This window comes from Labrus bergylta, chromosome 4 (genome assembly GCF_963930695.1).
Source record: "Labrus bergylta chromosome 4, fLabBer1.1, whole genome shotgun sequence".
Taxonomy (NCBI): domain Eukaryota; kingdom Metazoa; phylum Chordata; class Actinopteri; order Labriformes; family Labridae; genus Labrus; species Labrus bergylta.
Window position 1 is genome coordinate 22,012,340 of NC_089198.1, and position 16,966 is coordinate 22,029,305.

Below are 16,966 nucleotides of genomic sequence, written 5' to 3' on the forward strand. Positions count from 1 at the left end.
GATGCATTCAGTTTCCCTGTTTACTTTGATTCCGTGTCCTCTTATGGTATCGTTTGATGGGAGAAAGTGTTTCAAATCTTGTATTCTACAAACCTCAGAGAGCTTTGGAATCCTTTTCTCATGGGGGATTAAACTCTCATATTGTGAAAGCAAAATATCTCAAATTTCCACAGCCCTCCTGAAATTATAGGAAGTAACGCTAGTGTATGAAAAGAAAAAGGAAGACACACATCAAGAACAACTCAAGGAGACGAACACCCCAAAGTAAATGTGTCACACTAGAGTTTGATTGTTTTTTTTGTCCACAGGTATTTATTTAGTATATCATGTAAGAAAATAAGACAAAGAAACGTTCCACTTCTCACATTTTCTTTCAATGGCACACAAGGTGAAGGTGTTCAGTTTTTTGGCAGAAAAAAACATAACAAAACAGAATTTTTTTTTAAAAGAGTAAATATGACTTTCATGTTCAATATGTGAGAACTTACATATCTGATGAAGACACCTTTAATCAGGGGAAATAGCGTGACCATTACAGAACTTATATAACTCAACGTCATGTTCCGACAAACTGTAAGCATAGGCTTCATTTGCATAGCTCAAAGATGAAATCAAAAATGTTAGAACAGAACTGCTTTAATATGGGCTACATATTCTATTACCTACTGTACGTGTTGCTACCTCAAGATAAAACATTTGATGACAATAAATGTACAATTAGGAAAAGCTCTTGAGTGCAGGAGAGCGTGCCTTAAACCAATATCAAATGAGAACATCTTCAAACACGAGTCATCCATTCTCACTTTCATATTTTGGATAACAGTAAGGCTTCTTCTTGTCATACAAAGACTGGAAAATGACAAAATACACAAGAAGAACAGCTGGCATTTTACACTGAAAACTTGAAAATACTAAGAATTAAATGAACTAGTAAACAACATGTGGATTAAGCCACATTTTTCTGTGGACAGGTCCATACCTGTAGCATTAGCTTCATCAGTAGTCACGTCTTAAGGCTGAGAAATGGGTCCCCACACTGCTCCACAGCTTCAACAAACACTAACTATGAGATCACTGGAGCAGCAACATTGAAGGAAATCTCAAAGAAATGCATTGCATCCACAGAAATTGTCATAACACGTTTTGGCATTCAAATATTGGCGTATTTAAAAAATAATATTCCTCTGTTCTGATTCGTACGCTTTGTAATAAAGTACATTCTCCCCGTTTGCGATGGACCAAAGGAAGACTTGCAAAAGTCAACACTGTACTTTTCTACCTCTCAATGAAAAAATACGACCGATACAAGACTTTTCAAGGCTTGAACGACATCAGGAGGGATTCAAAAAATGTCACGAGGGAGCTACAAAGTCCTGACTGTGCATGCCAGGATGACAGCAGGTCACAAGCACACCAGTCCCTCTTTTGTTTTGGCCTTTATTTAAAACAAATCTCTAGTGCCCTCACTAGACCTTTAGGGACATGACTCGAACCAGCGAGCCCTGCCCTGCCCTGCCCTGACTTACAACACCCCTGACAGATTTTGGATCCCATTTGGATCTTGACTGGGGTGGTCACTGACACGTGAAACTGCATGCAAAACGATACGCTTTCTTTCAAGTATTTGAACCTGGTCAAATTCACAGGTTTGAAGTGGAACTACCTGTGTCGTTTTATTTCACTCATGTTTTCCCATCATGGCTTCGACCCATAGTACCTGCTTTTCTTTCTTATTGGAATACAATGGGATTATGAGGAAATCATTTGGTGTTTTTGTTCCCAAGACTATAAAATCTAATGGCTTTTTTTTTCTCCCCAGGGATTGGCTCAGTCACAGCAAACACAGACGCACACGCACAGTTGTTGCACACAGGGCAACCAAACCTCTTTGACCCCACAGTGCATCTAACATCTTGTGAAATCCTTTTTTTTTTTCCCTCACAATTGCAAAACTTCCATCACAAACATGCTTTCTCTATCGCTCACTTATCACTGAAGAGTACTGTTGTATCACATCTTGACTTGGTTAACACACACACACATACACACACACTACAATATCGAAACAACCCACACCATAAACAAAACACGTTGCAAACACAGAGGCCACTCAGTCAAACAGGAAGGTGCTTTGCCCGCAAAGACTTGTGGTATGAAAAGTTAGAAAGGAAGGGGACTTATTCAGTGACATTCTTTTCAGGTGGACTTAGTATTGAAGTACATGTAACAATATGACAAAAGCTGAGTTACCATTCTGGTTTCCAGTTCAGCCCCAGGTGAGAAGGAACTTCAAGCCATATTTGGCACAACCGGTCAGACAGGCTTTCTGCTGCTTCTCTTGTCCATGACAAAATCAACAATACAACAAACAACAACACTGCACTCTGCGTGTAGAGGTAGGTACGCCCTCTACATAAAAAAAAAAAAAAAACACCTTCCTACTTTAAAACGAGTCTGTGGGATGTTCAGTCTGCCTTCTCTCTATTCTAGTAGGCCTGCTCCCACAACAAGAAGCAGGTGGACATATCAAGTGAAATGCTCTGAGAGGAAATGTCAAAATAATCATGGAATCTATTAAAAATTTAAATCACAGGACAAGAAAAGAGTAAACGTCTGTCACTGTTTTCAGTCTACGGTTGTGCACCAGAACAGTTGAAGGAGAGGAAAGGATTGTGAGAAAGGGTTAAGGGTGGAGGTGAAGGGGCATTGGACTGTGTGTAGCAGGTTAAGGCTGCTGTTACTCCCTCTTGTCAGCTGCTTTCGACTGCTCCCTCTGAATCATGCAGCGGCGCACAATGCTGTCAAAACTTCCAAGGTAGAAGAGGGCGATGGTCCGAAATAATCCCATGGTAACAATCTGACAAAAGGATTAAAAACTGAGCATGAATAAATGCAGCAACAATGCTATGGCTGGTGTAACAGTGTGATGCACAGGGTTGTACCTGTTGGAGACCTTCTGTGATGGAGGTGACAGGTGACATTCCACAGGTGAGGGCTGACAGCATGTAACCATCAGGTCCCACAGAGCTGTTGAAGTTCCCCTGCTACGAAATCGAAGGAAAGATTTATAATCGATTGTGTGTCATCTTCCAAAAATCATTCACCTGCTGTTTCAAACTAGACATAAAAGCCCCGTGGGTCAATTACAGCTGCTTACCACTGCATCCCGAACAATGATTTTGGCCACTTGGTCTGGTTGGCAAACGCCAGATGTTTCAGAGATTAACTTGGTCTCGAGAGGCTGAGAGAGAGAAAAGAATAGTGAAGAGTAGCGCTGTAAATGAGGAGGCTTAACTGTAAGAGAAGTTATATTTTATTTCATGTGTTACAGGGATGTTTACCTTTGTCTTGTTTTCTTCAGCCAATCCTGGAGTGTCAGTATCAGGGGGGTAGGCCACAGTCACATAGATATTGTATGGCTTTATCTGAAGTGAAAGAACACTACTCACTGAGCACAAAGTCCTTCCACAGCCTCTATTTGTATGAATGTTATTACAAGGATTCCCAAAGAGCAAAACAGTAGACACATTTTAAAGTTATGAACTAAATCATTTTTAATAAATTCTCTGTGAAGGTCATGTTTTAGCAGTTAGTTTGTCTAGGGTGCAGTAGAAATGTGTGATGCATGAATAATTGAAGCATGAGGGGTCAAAAGCTCACCTCCATCTGCAGCGACTCTGCTAAGCCACGCAGGGCAAACTTGGATGGAGAGTAAGCGGTGTATCCAAACAGGCCAATCTGGCCTGCTTGGGAGGACACAAACATGATGCGGCCCATTCTCCTCTCCTTCATTGTGGTGATGACGGCTCGTGTCGGGTAAACGCTGCCCAAGTAGTTCACTTCCATCAGTTTCTGTTAAAAAAAAGAAAAGAAAAACCAAAATTTACACATAATACTATGACTTTATCCACAGTGTAGCGCTACATTAAGGCTGCTACACATCCCCCAAACACAACACTGACACTATTTCTGTGATAGACTTTTTGATACAGAATGCTACTCTTATGAAGTATTACCCAGAAAATACATACATTCTTAGTCTTTTCTCATTTGCAAAAGAGGGAGAGAGATACCAATAAAACCACTCCTCCTATTGAATGCATAGGAAACGTATTTGTAGGTACCAAATTCACCATGTACATCTTGACTAAATTGGCTGGTTTTAATGAGTAGGTTATTAAACAAAATTGTTTTGAGTTCTTACATTTAATGATTAATGTCTAAAAATGAAATAAAACATGTTTCAAGTATCATGTCTCCTGAAAGGATAATTTAATTATTTATCGGATTTATTCATTTCTAAAATAATACAGTATGTCTAATAAAATCATGTAACTATCTCATTTTAATACTCAAATTTTTTTAATTACTTAAGATGTAAATACGAGAAGGAAACATAATGAATAAAAGCTGCTTAAATACTGGACAAAGAAAGTACTGTACAAAGACTCCCAAGGACTAGAATAAAACTGGGTTGTGTTTCAGATAGACTTTTAAGAACATACTTTGAAACGATCCACTTCCATTTCCTCAAACTTCGCAGAAATGGAAGTTCCAGCGCAGTTCACCAACATATCAACTGGTCCAAGCTTCTCTTGGGCCTGCACGGCAGGTGAAAGCCACTTCATTACTTCGGCAACAAATTATTAATGGAATCTCAGATGTTCCACGGTTACTAAGACGGTAACCTTACCTGTTTTATCACACTTTCCACCTGGCTATAATCACTGGAAACATCCACTGATATGCAGAGAACCACCTGAAAAGAAGAAAGGTTTCCATTGCAGTCGCATGTATGAATGTAGCCACAGCAGGAGCTATAAAGATATCTGAGAAACCCATACCTGTTTATCATTGATGGCAAATTTCTCCACCTCTTTCTTCGCTTGAAGCAATTTTGCCTAAGGGTAAAAGACCAGGTTGATTTAACTTTGAATGTCACAGAGTTTCACCTTGAAAAATAGATGAAAGGTGTCTGAACTTTTGAACACTTTTGCACACATTCAGACAATTCAACACCAAAGAGTGTACATTTTGCACAGGAATAGAGCACATTTTACAAATAAATGGTTGGTTGATTTTGGTTTATGCTGACCTCATCCCGTGCCACCAAAGTGATGAATGCTCCTTGCTTGTAGCACTCAACTGCAATACTTTTACCAATCCCACTTGAGCCTCCTGTCACCTGAGGAAGATAAGCAGTTAGTTATCAATGTGGAAAAAGTTGGGCAGCTAGAGATGTGCAAGCAAGTCCTGGCGTGGCAATACTACATCTGCATTATTCCAAGAGAAACTAGACTAATTTTAGTGTTAGTGCTGCAAACTCCTGGAACATTTTACAACAGGACCTGAATTTGAGCACTTTTATCCCTTATGGACACTTCAGAAATGTTATTTTTAACCGCCCAATACCTGACTGTAAATGTTTTATTTGATTTTAAATTGCTGACTTATCACTGTCGTAATTTCAAGCTTTTAAATCATTTCAGTATATGTATATTTTATTGTTCTTATTGCTCTTTTATTGATTTTATTTTCTGTAGTAGCTTTATCTCATTTCTCGTTGTTTATCATTTCTGTATGTTTTCTCGGCATCATTGTAAATGAGGGTCACCCTTTAATGATCTCTCCGAGAACTTAAATAAAGGTTGATGATGATGATGATGATGATGATGAGACACATTTCACAGTTTATTAGGGACACCTAGCGAGAATCAATACAGCCCAACACAGTATAATGAGTATAATGCTCAATGGGAACTGAAACAGTGTTGATGTTGGGAATATTGATTCATTTACAAGTTACACATTACTAAGTTAGAGTGGAGGTTGTAGTTTTTGTTGTAATGCTGAAATGTATTGCGTTGTATAAAATTATGACATAACCATGACGTTAGCTGGTAACTTCAGGGAACTAGAAATTATCTTAACTACATTTATAACAAAAAAAAACATTTTGGGTATAAGTAAGCCAGATGAGTAGTCTGCATTATGATCCTTGTATCATTGTATTAATGGAGATTAACAAACTGCTGACACATTTAAAGTGGCTGTAGTTGTAAGTAAACAAACACTGACCTATGTGGGCGTGTCACTCATTATAACTAAAGGTTAAAGCTTCTCATTAAAAAATCTCTTTTAACAACTTGTGACTCGTTTAAGCGTTCAGGAACTTTTTAAACTCTAACCCAGCTATCTTAAATCTTTGGTCTAGCATGAGAGGGAGTCAGAAAACAAACATGAACGAACCCATTACAGCTTTACTATATAAAAAAGGAGTTTAGGTTAGCAGACTGCTGCACTCACCACGACGTGGGCCCCGTTGAGTTTCAGAGGTTTGGGGCTTATAAGAGGCGATATCATGTATAACAACAGCACAAAGGCAACGATGAAGGCAGCAACCACAAGGAGCATGATGAACGGCAGAAGGAGCCACCAGGAATTGATGAAAATCCAATCCGTGATCGTTGAGCTCAGCGCTTCTTCAGAGGACATGGGTGAAATATAGCAAATCGTTAGCTTGTTTGCTAACTAGCAGGCCAGCGTCTAAGGGTCCGATAGCGGAGCTGCGAGGCTGGCGGCGGCCCTCGAGAGAGAGAGAGGGTGGTGGAATACAGAGGGGCGGAGGAGGAGTTGAACCAGGGGCTTGGCAGCGAACCAGAAGCAGTGGAAAGGCCAGGTGACAGTACGGCGGCGGACCTTGGCTCCCCGTGACAAAGCAGTCTGTGTAAACCAAAACAAATCGAACTGTGCACTCTGAACGGACACTTAACGGTCACGCTTGGTATTTGTAGTTCAGGAGCGTAAAGTGTTCCATAGGAATACAAGCCTGGTTAAGGCAGCATGAACAGCAACTCCCATAATGCAACACTCTCTCATTCGTCGCATCCGTTTTCAGTATCGTTTCAGCAGCAGCCGCACACTTTTTTTTTCCATCACACACCTACCCAATGAAATTTTTCATTTAAAATGCTGCTCAAGTATCATTCAATTTAAAAGAATGTATAAAGAAAAGATTCTGGGAAATTATGAATGTATTGAGTTAATCTAACTGATTTTTTCTATATTTTTAATCTGTTTTTTTGTTTTGTGAAAGAAAGAGAAAACAACAGGTTAGCCGTCTTATTCTGTTAAACAGTTTCTTGTGTTATTAGGAAAAGGGGGGGCAGGTATTACAAGTTTTCTTCTTCCTGCTCCTGTTTGCTCATGAACAGTGTTTCAGCATTATGAGAAAATAATTTTTGTTGTGTATTATGGTGTTGAAACCATACACTGAATTGAGCAAATAAATAAATCAAATATGAATATGAAATGACAATGTTTTAAAGCCTTTATCGACGGACCTTCACCTCTTTTGTAAATACCTTTCAACGGCAAGTCGTGACTTTGCTCCCAAAACAAAAAGCTTTTCATTTTTTTTTATGTAGCTTTAAACTTTTATTTACATCATAGAAACGAAAAACTGAAAATCGTATGACTGGGCGACCTCTCCACAAGGAAAAGGTTCAAAAGTTGGATATATGTATAGACATTTACAGTTAAGTAAAAGATGTTCCCCATCAAAACTCAGTAATGACAGTTTTCACACATTAGGAGTAGAAGAGTACAGTTGTATACAGTCTCTAAAAGAGTATACAGGAAATGTGCAAGTATTATACATGTCTTAGGTGTAGTGACATAGCACTGGATACATAAGCAGTATGATCAATTTAGAAATAAACACATACAAAATAATCTTGCAAACTTAGAAGGCTTTCTTGAAGGCACATAATGCACACTGCCACTCATGGCTTCGTATAGCTCATGCTTAGAGATGCATTCCTACGTTGTTAAGAATACAAGATGATGATCTCTTCACACGAGCCATCAGTGTTCCCACTTCAACACCTTGGTTTGGACTAAATTTGCAATGTGACTGTATCTCAATGTGAGGCTTTGTTTTTTCCCCCCCAATTTCTCTTAAGCACAATTAGCAAAGCCTATGGATAGTTACGAAACACAAATCTATAGCAGATGCAAAGGGAAACCATGAGCTGAGTGAGGAAGGAATTCAAAGCTATTGAGTCTTTGTAAAATGATGCTGGTCTTGGTGATCAACCCTTACAGACGTTTTAAATTCTAATGAGGAAACAAATACCACGGTCATTTAGAAGGAAACTTGATAAACAACCAACATTTCCATAGGGCCTAATGCAGCTCTCATCCTGAGTATGTGTCTTGAAACTCTTAATATTTTTGGAACAACAAAAACAAATTACATCTCAACTAATCCTATGAAGTCACTCGCCCAGCCCAATATTTCATCAGTCCACAAAGAGACATTCCAAAATGCTTGTTTTTATATAAAATATATAAGGGGTATGTATTGTTCTAGTGAGCTTTATTCTGACTGGGACACAAGAGCTAGTCCTAACTAAAAATAAATGATCTTGATTTCAATAGCCTCATTCTCATGTTGTGTCATGATTTACCGCCACACATTTCCAAAAGTCCCTTGGGTATTCGGCACATCAATACCTTTGGTGCATACGTCAAAATTCCCTATATCATAGTGATATTCCATAAGGTCAGCTGCAAATGGAAAGTCTTAAAAGTCTTTGGACAATGGTGAATATCAGATAAAACTAAGTTCTCCACCTTGTGTGGCTGTCAGGTTGGCAAAAACAGAGCAGTAATCTTACTTATTGTTTAGTGAACCACCAGTCCCAGGGATTGATTACTATTTGACAGAGAGATAAACATAAAAGAGAGACAATCAAAATTCCTTTGCTTTGGTTTGGACCAATCATCCCCCCTAACCCTCCTGTCCAAAGTCCTCTGTGAATTTTTTCAGTTTGTCCAGATCATGCTCATTGACTGTAGGCTTTGTGTTGGCCAGAGACCTCATCATGTCAGGCTGTAAAGAGGGAATAAACATTAGATATTTAAGTGAGGACTTGTACATACATTTGTTTAATATAGTATTTATAGTGTTAAAATCCTTACCATGCATACTATAGGTTCCAGTAACTTCTCCCCAGGGACCTCCATCCATGTCATTTCAATGGCGTTGGGATCGCCTGGTGAGCAGGGAGTCAAGAGGTCGTCTTTGACAATGTCAGGGTCGGTTGGGGATGGACCCCGTACCTTGTTTGATCAAGAAAAAAAGAAAGAAAGGAACGATACAGTTACAAAGCTGCAACAAGTTTTTCCACAGAAGTATAATAAAACGACAGTTATTTTAAAAGACGTACCCGTTTGAAGTGGGTTGCTGATTGGACCTTTCGCACAGGCTGCATCAAAGCATCTCTTACAATGACGCTGATATCAGCTCCTGAGTAACCGTCCGTCTTCTTTCCCAGAGTGACATAGTCAGAATCAGAGAGACTGCTGGGGGTGGAGCCCAGGTGGAGCTTGAACATAAAGGAGCGGGCATGCTCTTCAGGCAGTGGGATGTAGATCCTCTTCTCAAATCTTGACAGAGTATGAATGGTGAATTGTGAGTAAAATTGCATGACAGCATAGTTGAAAACCCGTTTTATCAAGTGGTAACAATTACCTTCTCCTGATGGCTGAGTCGAGGGTCCACGGGATATTTGTGGCCCCAAGTACAAGAATTCCTTCATTGTCATTTCCGACACCTGCAAAACGCATTGAACAAAAAAATCCCTGTAAATACACAACTAAATACTTGACATCCAGACAATAATAATCACTGATATGTGATGACATCTCCAGTTTTCGATATATCAGTGGCCTGGTGTAACTTATATTTTGGATGAAACTGTTGAAGAAAGCAACTTCAATTTCCTTTTACTCCAAAGGTCACTGTTGGTATTCATGCTTAAACTGTGTTGTACTTTCTGACACACCTCAATCCGTGATGTCACAGCAAGTGTTTTTCTCTCACCTGTCAGAGAGCTTATCTGCTCTGACAGGTGAGAGAAAAACACTGTTAGTAGGTGTGGCCAGATTATGCAAAATGTCTCTCTCATTCTTTGGTACTACAACATTTTCAATGAGAATTTAGGATGTAGATGGAGAATTGTAAATTAGTGCATACACCAACATTTTGAGCTGACAGAATACTACAGGAAAATCATTTCAGATTTACACCTTGTACATTCACCTTCACCAGTTTCAAATATTACACTGTGAGAATACACGTATTTAAATGTTATCACAATATTCAGTAATCAACCACCTACCTTGCATCTGAACCAGAAACTCTGTCTTAATACGGCGAGCAGCCTCACTCTCGTTCTCACTTCTTGAGCCACACAGGGAGTCAATCTCATCGATGAAGATGATAGAGGGCTTGTGCTCCCTTGCAAGGCTAAACAGATTCTTCACCAACCTGTGCAGCAATAGAAGAACCATTTAAAATAAATAGCAAAATGTGGCAGAATGTTCTCTTATGCGAAACCCGAGTTTTTTGAACATTTCTATTAACAATAAAGCATCACAACTTCCATCTTAATCCCATATTACATAGATTTTACATTTTCCCCCCACACACAAAATAAACACATTCACCCTCTAACCACCTCCCACCCCATCAACACATTCCTACAGACTTGTATACAAGGCACAGCACAGTCTCAAATCACTGACTAGATGAGTTATCATCAGTTATTTGATTATGGCAAATCAAACACACAGTAAACATAAATACACACAGTGAGTAAATCGATACAGACAACGGAGCCTCTCCTTATCTTTCAACTATCACTCCTTGGTCTAGGAAGCACCCTCCAGAATACATTACATATTCTTGACCCCACATAATCAAGAAACGGAGTCCAAATATAATGAAATATTCCAATTTTCCCTCTGGACCAATATGTCAAATATTCCATGGGAAGCAGGTCAAATATAACCTTGTGCCAGTCTGAGAGGGTTGGTGGCTTTTGTGAAATCCATTTAAGTAATGAACTTTTCCGTGCAGCATAAGTTAACACATTCAGCAGTTTTTGATTATGGGTGCCCTTGATTTGTGGATGTGGCATCCCTAACAGAAGGCATGCTGGGTCCATTCTGAAATCCTTGTTAAAAACCACACTCAACTTTGAAACAATTTTCCCCCCAAAATCCTGTATATACAAAAGAAAACAGAGTTTTTAAAGATGTAAGCGTGACTTACTTTTCACTCTCTCCCAGCCATTTGGAGACAAGGTCAGATGAGGAGATGGAGAAGAAGGTGGAGTTGTTTGCCTCTGTGGCAACGGCTTTAGCCAGATAGGACTTTCCTGTTCCGGGAGGTCCGAAGAGCAAGATCCCTCTCCAAGGAGTTCTCTTTCCTGTCGTTCAAGCAGGTAAATTAGTCTTTACTTATGTCACTAAAAAACCCCAATGACCCTTAAACAACTGTAGAAATAGTAAGTTTTTCTAATAAAAGGATTTTTTTTTAACCTGTGAAAAGGTGGGGGAATTTGATCGGGAGAATAACGGCTTCCTTAAGGGCCTCCTTAGCTCCCTCTAAACCAGCGACGTCACTCCATTTGATGTTTGGTTTCTCCATGACGATTGCACCTGGAAAACAGAAAGAATGAGTTAGGATTCTGAATAATGACTTAATTAACAAATAAGTGTAGATAAAAAAAAAACAGGCCTGCAGAAGATATAATAGCCCCTAAAACACAACAAACCTGAGAGTTGGTTCTGGAACTTCTTTTTCTCTGGATCATCACCTTCATCGCTTTCATTCCTGGAAGCATAAACATAGAATTATAGAAAAAGGTAACTTCTTCTATACTACAAGAACATTTTTATTCCGTTGTCCTTCATATTTCAAAAGAACACAGATTTTTTTTTATCCAGGCAGATCACATGGACAGATGGACTGCAATGCCCGCACTGCCCCACCCATACACACACCCTTTGTCATCAGACTGGGACTCTTTGACCGGCTTAGCAGGAGGAGCTTTCTCTTTCTTCTTTAGATACTCCTTCAACTTCTCTGCTCTGTCCAAGTATTCCACACATTTCGCCCGGATGCTTTGTCTCGCTTTGTCCCCCTGAGCTTCATCTGCCAGGAAAAAGTAGAAAAAGGGGTACACAGAAATAGTTCAGTATACGGTATTCACTGACAAGAGAGACATCAGCTTCCACAGCATTTTAACATCAGTCTTATTTGACTGAGTTGTTAACTAATTGCTCTGAAAAAAAAAATCACACCTAATGTTTATCAAAAACTAACATGAAGTCACTCCGAATATGGCCCGTAAACAAATGTGTCAAGAAGGATTATTATCAGAATGCTATTCATTTTAAGATTCTCGGACAGCAGAAACTCGCAGAAAGTGTTGCATCGTGCACTTACATTTCACCACATGGAGAAAGTACTGAACAGCAGCTTGGTACAAACGCAGCGCCTCCTCATAGTTCTGAGCTTTATCCTCCTGAGCCGCCTTGCTCGCAAGATCAATTGCTTTCTGAAATAACAGACATGCAAAAACAACGTCACTCATACTTACACTTGTAGGTTGTAAAAAGAGAAAATAGCCAACTAGAAGGGGTATTAACAAGCCAAAAGGGGGTTACTTCTTAACACATATTCCTCGTAAAAAAACAACAACAACACATAAACAAAATATGAAATGTAAACACAGAGAGTTATAGAGGTAATGCAACTGGTATGACAGATAGTTCAATACACACGTTAACTACAGGCACACTCTATAAATATATATTTTATAATGATGTGTTAAGATCATATTGAATGGTACATTTGTTCCTCACTTTGGTGACATTATGCATCCGACTTTACATGTGCTTTCTTTCACTTCCTTTTTAGTTACCAGGGCTGTAAAATATACACTTTCATACTTTTAACTTCCAACACATGTCGTGCTTGTAAAGCAACCTGCACAAAACGTAACCATTAGTGGTTTTGCTTTCTTTGTAAGATGTGTTTTTAGACGCCAGATCACACCAGTTAGCAGATAGCAACATTAATCCCATTAGCTGCCTTGTTCCGTCAATACGTGCTCATCTTACAAGACAGCTGCCATTTAACTGCATGTGTATGATAATTGCGATAGAAAGTACCAGCTCTTATAACACATTACCCGCGGGCAACAGTGTCTCTTTCTGTACTTTTAATGGCCCCACAAAATTCACTGTCGAATTCGCGTTAGCTACGTTAGCTAACAATGCTACTTAGCAGCTAATTATAGAAACGATAGTGTAACACCGTACAAAGCATTTTTCCACCTAAAATCATTCAACCAAATAGGAGAGAAATGTCGATTGTCAACTTTGGTGAAGTACTCATAAAGTGTATCCTCCGTCGTCATCATCTGTCATCGTATTAACCCGTTTTAGTCAGATTCCAGGTTTGTCTTCAACTTACCTGTAAATTATTGTTGGTAGCCATAAGGGCTGATCACTCGTCCAATAATCGAGAAGAATACAGAAGCGCCGTGAGTAAACAACTTTTAGACAAACTGCGTCGAATTTAACGGGAACTTTGACTTTAGGACGGTCACTCGATGTTTTTACGAAGCTTGTTTTCGTTTCTTGGATCGCTCCCGAGTAGACTCAGGACGAAACTTCCGCATTGAAAAGTCGACACTTGCGTGTACGGAATGTGATGACGTCAAGACGTAGGCTTGGTACAGAACCAGACCTGAATGTTACAGACTGTCTGGTGTAAACACATTAACTTCAAACCATAAAATTAAGATCGGTTTGCATTGCGCTCTACTCCCTGGTATGTCAGGATATCGAGATTTTTTAAACGCAGTCTTAAAACTCATTTATTCAGTCTGGCTTTTATATAGTGTTTTATATCAATTCAAATCTTAACATTACTGTATTGTCTTTTTTTAATCCTACTACAATTTTAAATATTTTCCTCTTATGTATTTATTTTAATATCTTGTTGCTTTTATGTGTCGTATTTTATTGTATTTTATTTTTGTACATATTTTTTTTTAATTCTTATTGGTGTGCATTAGTCTCTCAATGATAGTCTCTCAATGATTTTATCAATGATTTTATGAACTACTTTTTGTCAATAACTTTTCTGCACTCTTGTTAAGCACTTTGAACTGCAATTTAATTTGTCTGAAAGGTGCTATATAAATAAAGTTTGGTTGATTGATGAATTTTGTTACCCGGATTATACGACTAAAATAAATTAGACAATCAAAGTGAAGATTTGAACAGAACAGTTTGCATCACACTTGCCTGCTAGTTGTGTCAATTGTGTTACCTTACTTTGTTTTGCTATTTTTTTTCTTATTTGCTGTTTACATGGCTTCCAAGTTGGTGTCTTTGAGTTAGTAGTTAACATATAGCCCATACACCCCTTTTTGTAAAGTCTCTAAAAGTCTTAAATTAAAAACATAGTAAGAGATGATGAATGAACTTTAACATTGTCTTTCTGACATGAAGCATTATCAGGCACTTGAATTACATCAGTCCACTCATGATGTGGCGTATCAGCGCTGCCTGGAAGCTATGGTATAACTTTTACAAAAATAATAGCAAAACTTATAAATTGATTCTTGAAGCAACCTCTTTCTTCTCTAAGTACTCTTGCAGTTCCTCCACTCGGTCCAGGTATAGTTTGCATTTATCTCTGATCTTCTGGTTGCCATCTTTACCCTGGGGTTCACCTGATGAGGAAGAGTGCATTCATTTATTATCATTTTGATTCATAAATGTTTTTGCGTATATGGGTGGGGGGCATTTTATAAACTAACTCTATTAACAACTTTAACACAAGTTAAGGTGGTCATTTATACACAAACAAAACAACTTATTGGTCTAGTACGTCCTTATTGGTCTAACATGCCGTCATAGGCACCCATACAAACTGTTGAGATGACCTGAAATGCCCCATTTACTGTATTCGTTGTGCTTTAGTGTAGTTTGTAGTCACATACGCTTTACAATATGAAGAAAGTACTTGACAGCATGTTGGTAAGAGCGTATGGCCTCATCATAGTTCCCAGCCTCGTCCTCCTGTGAGGCCTTCTGTGCCACTGCAATAGCTTTCTGTAAAAACAAATCTACATCAGCCAATACAAAAAAACAATAAAATGCTTTATTTATCAAAACGTCAGTTTAAAATACAATTTTTACAAAATGCTGTGGAGCTAAAACAATCAAATTGTTGATCACAGGAAACTGCTGCTTACACTGTTAGAAATCATTATAATTCAGCGATTGAATTGATACTATTGATGAAGGCATATGTACCGGTAAGGGAATCCTGAATGGCCCTGGAAGTCTTTGTTTAGTGTTTTTAAATAAACATCTGGGAATTTTGAGCTCAGAAAAAGTAACCAAAAATGTGAAGATGGTCTCTCCCAAAACTTAACCGCAGACGTGATCAATATTGATTATTTTTTGTGTTGGTTAATAATAATAACAATATCTGGTTTGATGATTAATTATCTTTTACAACTCATGAAGAACTGACTAAAAAGCTCAAAATGAAATTGGGTTTCTTCTTCAAAAACAAGCAGTGTCTTACACTGAGCAGTAGATATCAGATTGTACAAGCAACTTTCTTATCAGTACTTGATTATGGGGACATTATTTACATGCATGCTCCTGCACATACTCTTAAGCCCCTCGATGCCTTATAGCATAGCTCTCTACGGTTTATTACAGGTGACAGTTTTAGGACGCATCACTGTATTCTTTAGGACATGGTGGGATGGACATCACTTTCCACTAGTAGAAGGGAACATCATTGTCTCTCCCTTATTTATAAAGCCGTCTTAAATAAACTGCCCTTTAATTTATCCTCATTTATTAATTTTAGAGATATTGAATATCTTACTCGATCACATGACTGCATCGTTCTCAATACTCCTCCTCATGAGTACGGATGGGCAAAACTGCATTCTCATATTATGCTCCCTATAAATGGAATACGCTTCAGGACTCCCTTAAACTTCTCTTATTCTAGTGCCATGCAACCGACTGGCAGTAATTGTATAGCTGTGTATCAGTGACAAGCTTTGATGTGACCAAATGATTAAAGTGTCTTAATTGCAGCAGACATGTTGTGTACATGAACTTGGTTTATAGCGCAATTCAGTAATGAAAACAAAGTCAGAGTAAACTCTCTTCGGGTATAGTACTCTGACAAATACAACTGGCTATAAGAGAGCTATTACTGCTTTTCAGATCAGGGTTACAAAAGCACAATCTAAACACGGTCACATCTCAGTTTAAAACATGTTATGAACTGGAAATAAATGTTCACAGTCTAACATTTGAGTCTGTGGAGTTGAAAAAAAGCTATTTACGGTCAGTCATGGAATGAAAGGAGCGTATGGAAAAAATGACCCAGTTGATGCTGCACCCAAACTACGAACTGCTTATTATTTTAAAGGCTACTTGAATATAACATGTGAAGTAGACTAAATCCCAATTGAGCTTTTGTCAAAATGAAAGACGTCTGATTGTACACAGCGAATAAGCCATACACACAGCGAGCCTACCGAGTTAAACAACAGTACCCAACGAGGAGTGTCTAAACAAAGTCTTAAAAAGGAAGTTCATCCTACCTGTAGAGTTGTTGGCTCCATACGGAATCCTGTGAAAATTTAAAACAAAGTAGAATCACAAGGTGCTGCCTGACATTGTAGTTTCGTTTACTTACTCGTATGTATGTCACTGTATAAGCATAGTGCACAACAAGTTCCTGTTTGTTAATCACTCCCTCGGATCTGACACATGCGTCTCAGAGAGAAAGCAGCCTGCCCGGTCCGAGGAATGGGAACGATGCCGAAACCCTCCTGTCAATGAGTCACGGCGCTTATTTGTTGTCGTACAAGTTCGCCTACATACAATGAAGTGCTGAGCCATTGTTTTAATTACGGTAATATAGACTACTGATCGAGACTTGACATAGCCTACTTATCACTTTTGGGACCGGTAGACATAACCAGCAAAGCAATGCGCTAATCATGACAGAAAAGAGTCGTTTTACGTTTAACACAATATGGTAGCTCTTATTACA

The 16,966-nt window shown here is 38.7% G+C and overlaps 2 protein-coding genes across 3 annotated transcripts; both read right to left on the bottom strand.

Annotated features, from left to right (window-relative positions):
• Positions 1–292: 292 nt before the first annotated feature.
• kdsr (3-ketodihydrosphingosine reductase) lies at positions 293–6,772 on the bottom strand. Its single transcript, XM_020637156.3, has 10 exons — positions 6,307–6,772; positions 5,096–5,185; positions 4,845–4,901; positions 4,694–4,759; positions 4,506–4,601; positions 3,661–3,852; positions 3,342–3,425; positions 3,158–3,241; positions 2,943–3,044; positions 293–2,857 (listed from the first exon to the last, which is right to left on the bottom strand). Exons 1-10 carry the CDS (start codon positions 6,493–6,495, stop codon positions 2,738–2,740), a joined length of 1,080 nt encoding a protein of 359 aa, XP_020492812.1. The 5' UTR covers positions 6,496–6,772; the 3' UTR covers positions 293–2,737.
• Positions 6,773–7,412: 640 nt separating this feature from the next.
• Positions 7,413–16,696, bottom strand: vps4b (vacuolar protein sorting 4 homolog B). Of its 2 annotated transcripts, XM_020636091.3 has the most exons (13): positions 16,512–16,696; positions 14,874–14,985; positions 14,503–14,603; positions 12,302–12,413; positions 11,857–12,007; positions 11,628–11,686; positions 11,392–11,511; positions 11,123–11,279; positions 10,188–10,336; positions 9,539–9,620; positions 9,234–9,453; positions 8,986–9,126; positions 7,413–8,896 (listed from the first exon to the last, which is right to left on the bottom strand). In XM_020636091.3, exons 1-13 carry the CDS (start codon positions 16,530–16,532, stop codon positions 8,795–8,797), a joined length of 1,527 nt encoding a protein of 508 aa, XP_020491747.1. In that variant the 5' UTR covers positions 16,533–16,696; the 3' UTR covers positions 7,413–8,794. The 2 variants fall into 2 exon arrangements, with proteins under 2 accessions (XP_020491747.1, XP_020491755.1); XM_020636099.3 differs by lacking the exons at positions 14,503–14,603; positions 14,874–14,985; positions 16,512–16,696 and adding an exon at positions 13,334–13,558.
• Positions 16,697–16,966: the final 270 nt, after the last annotated feature.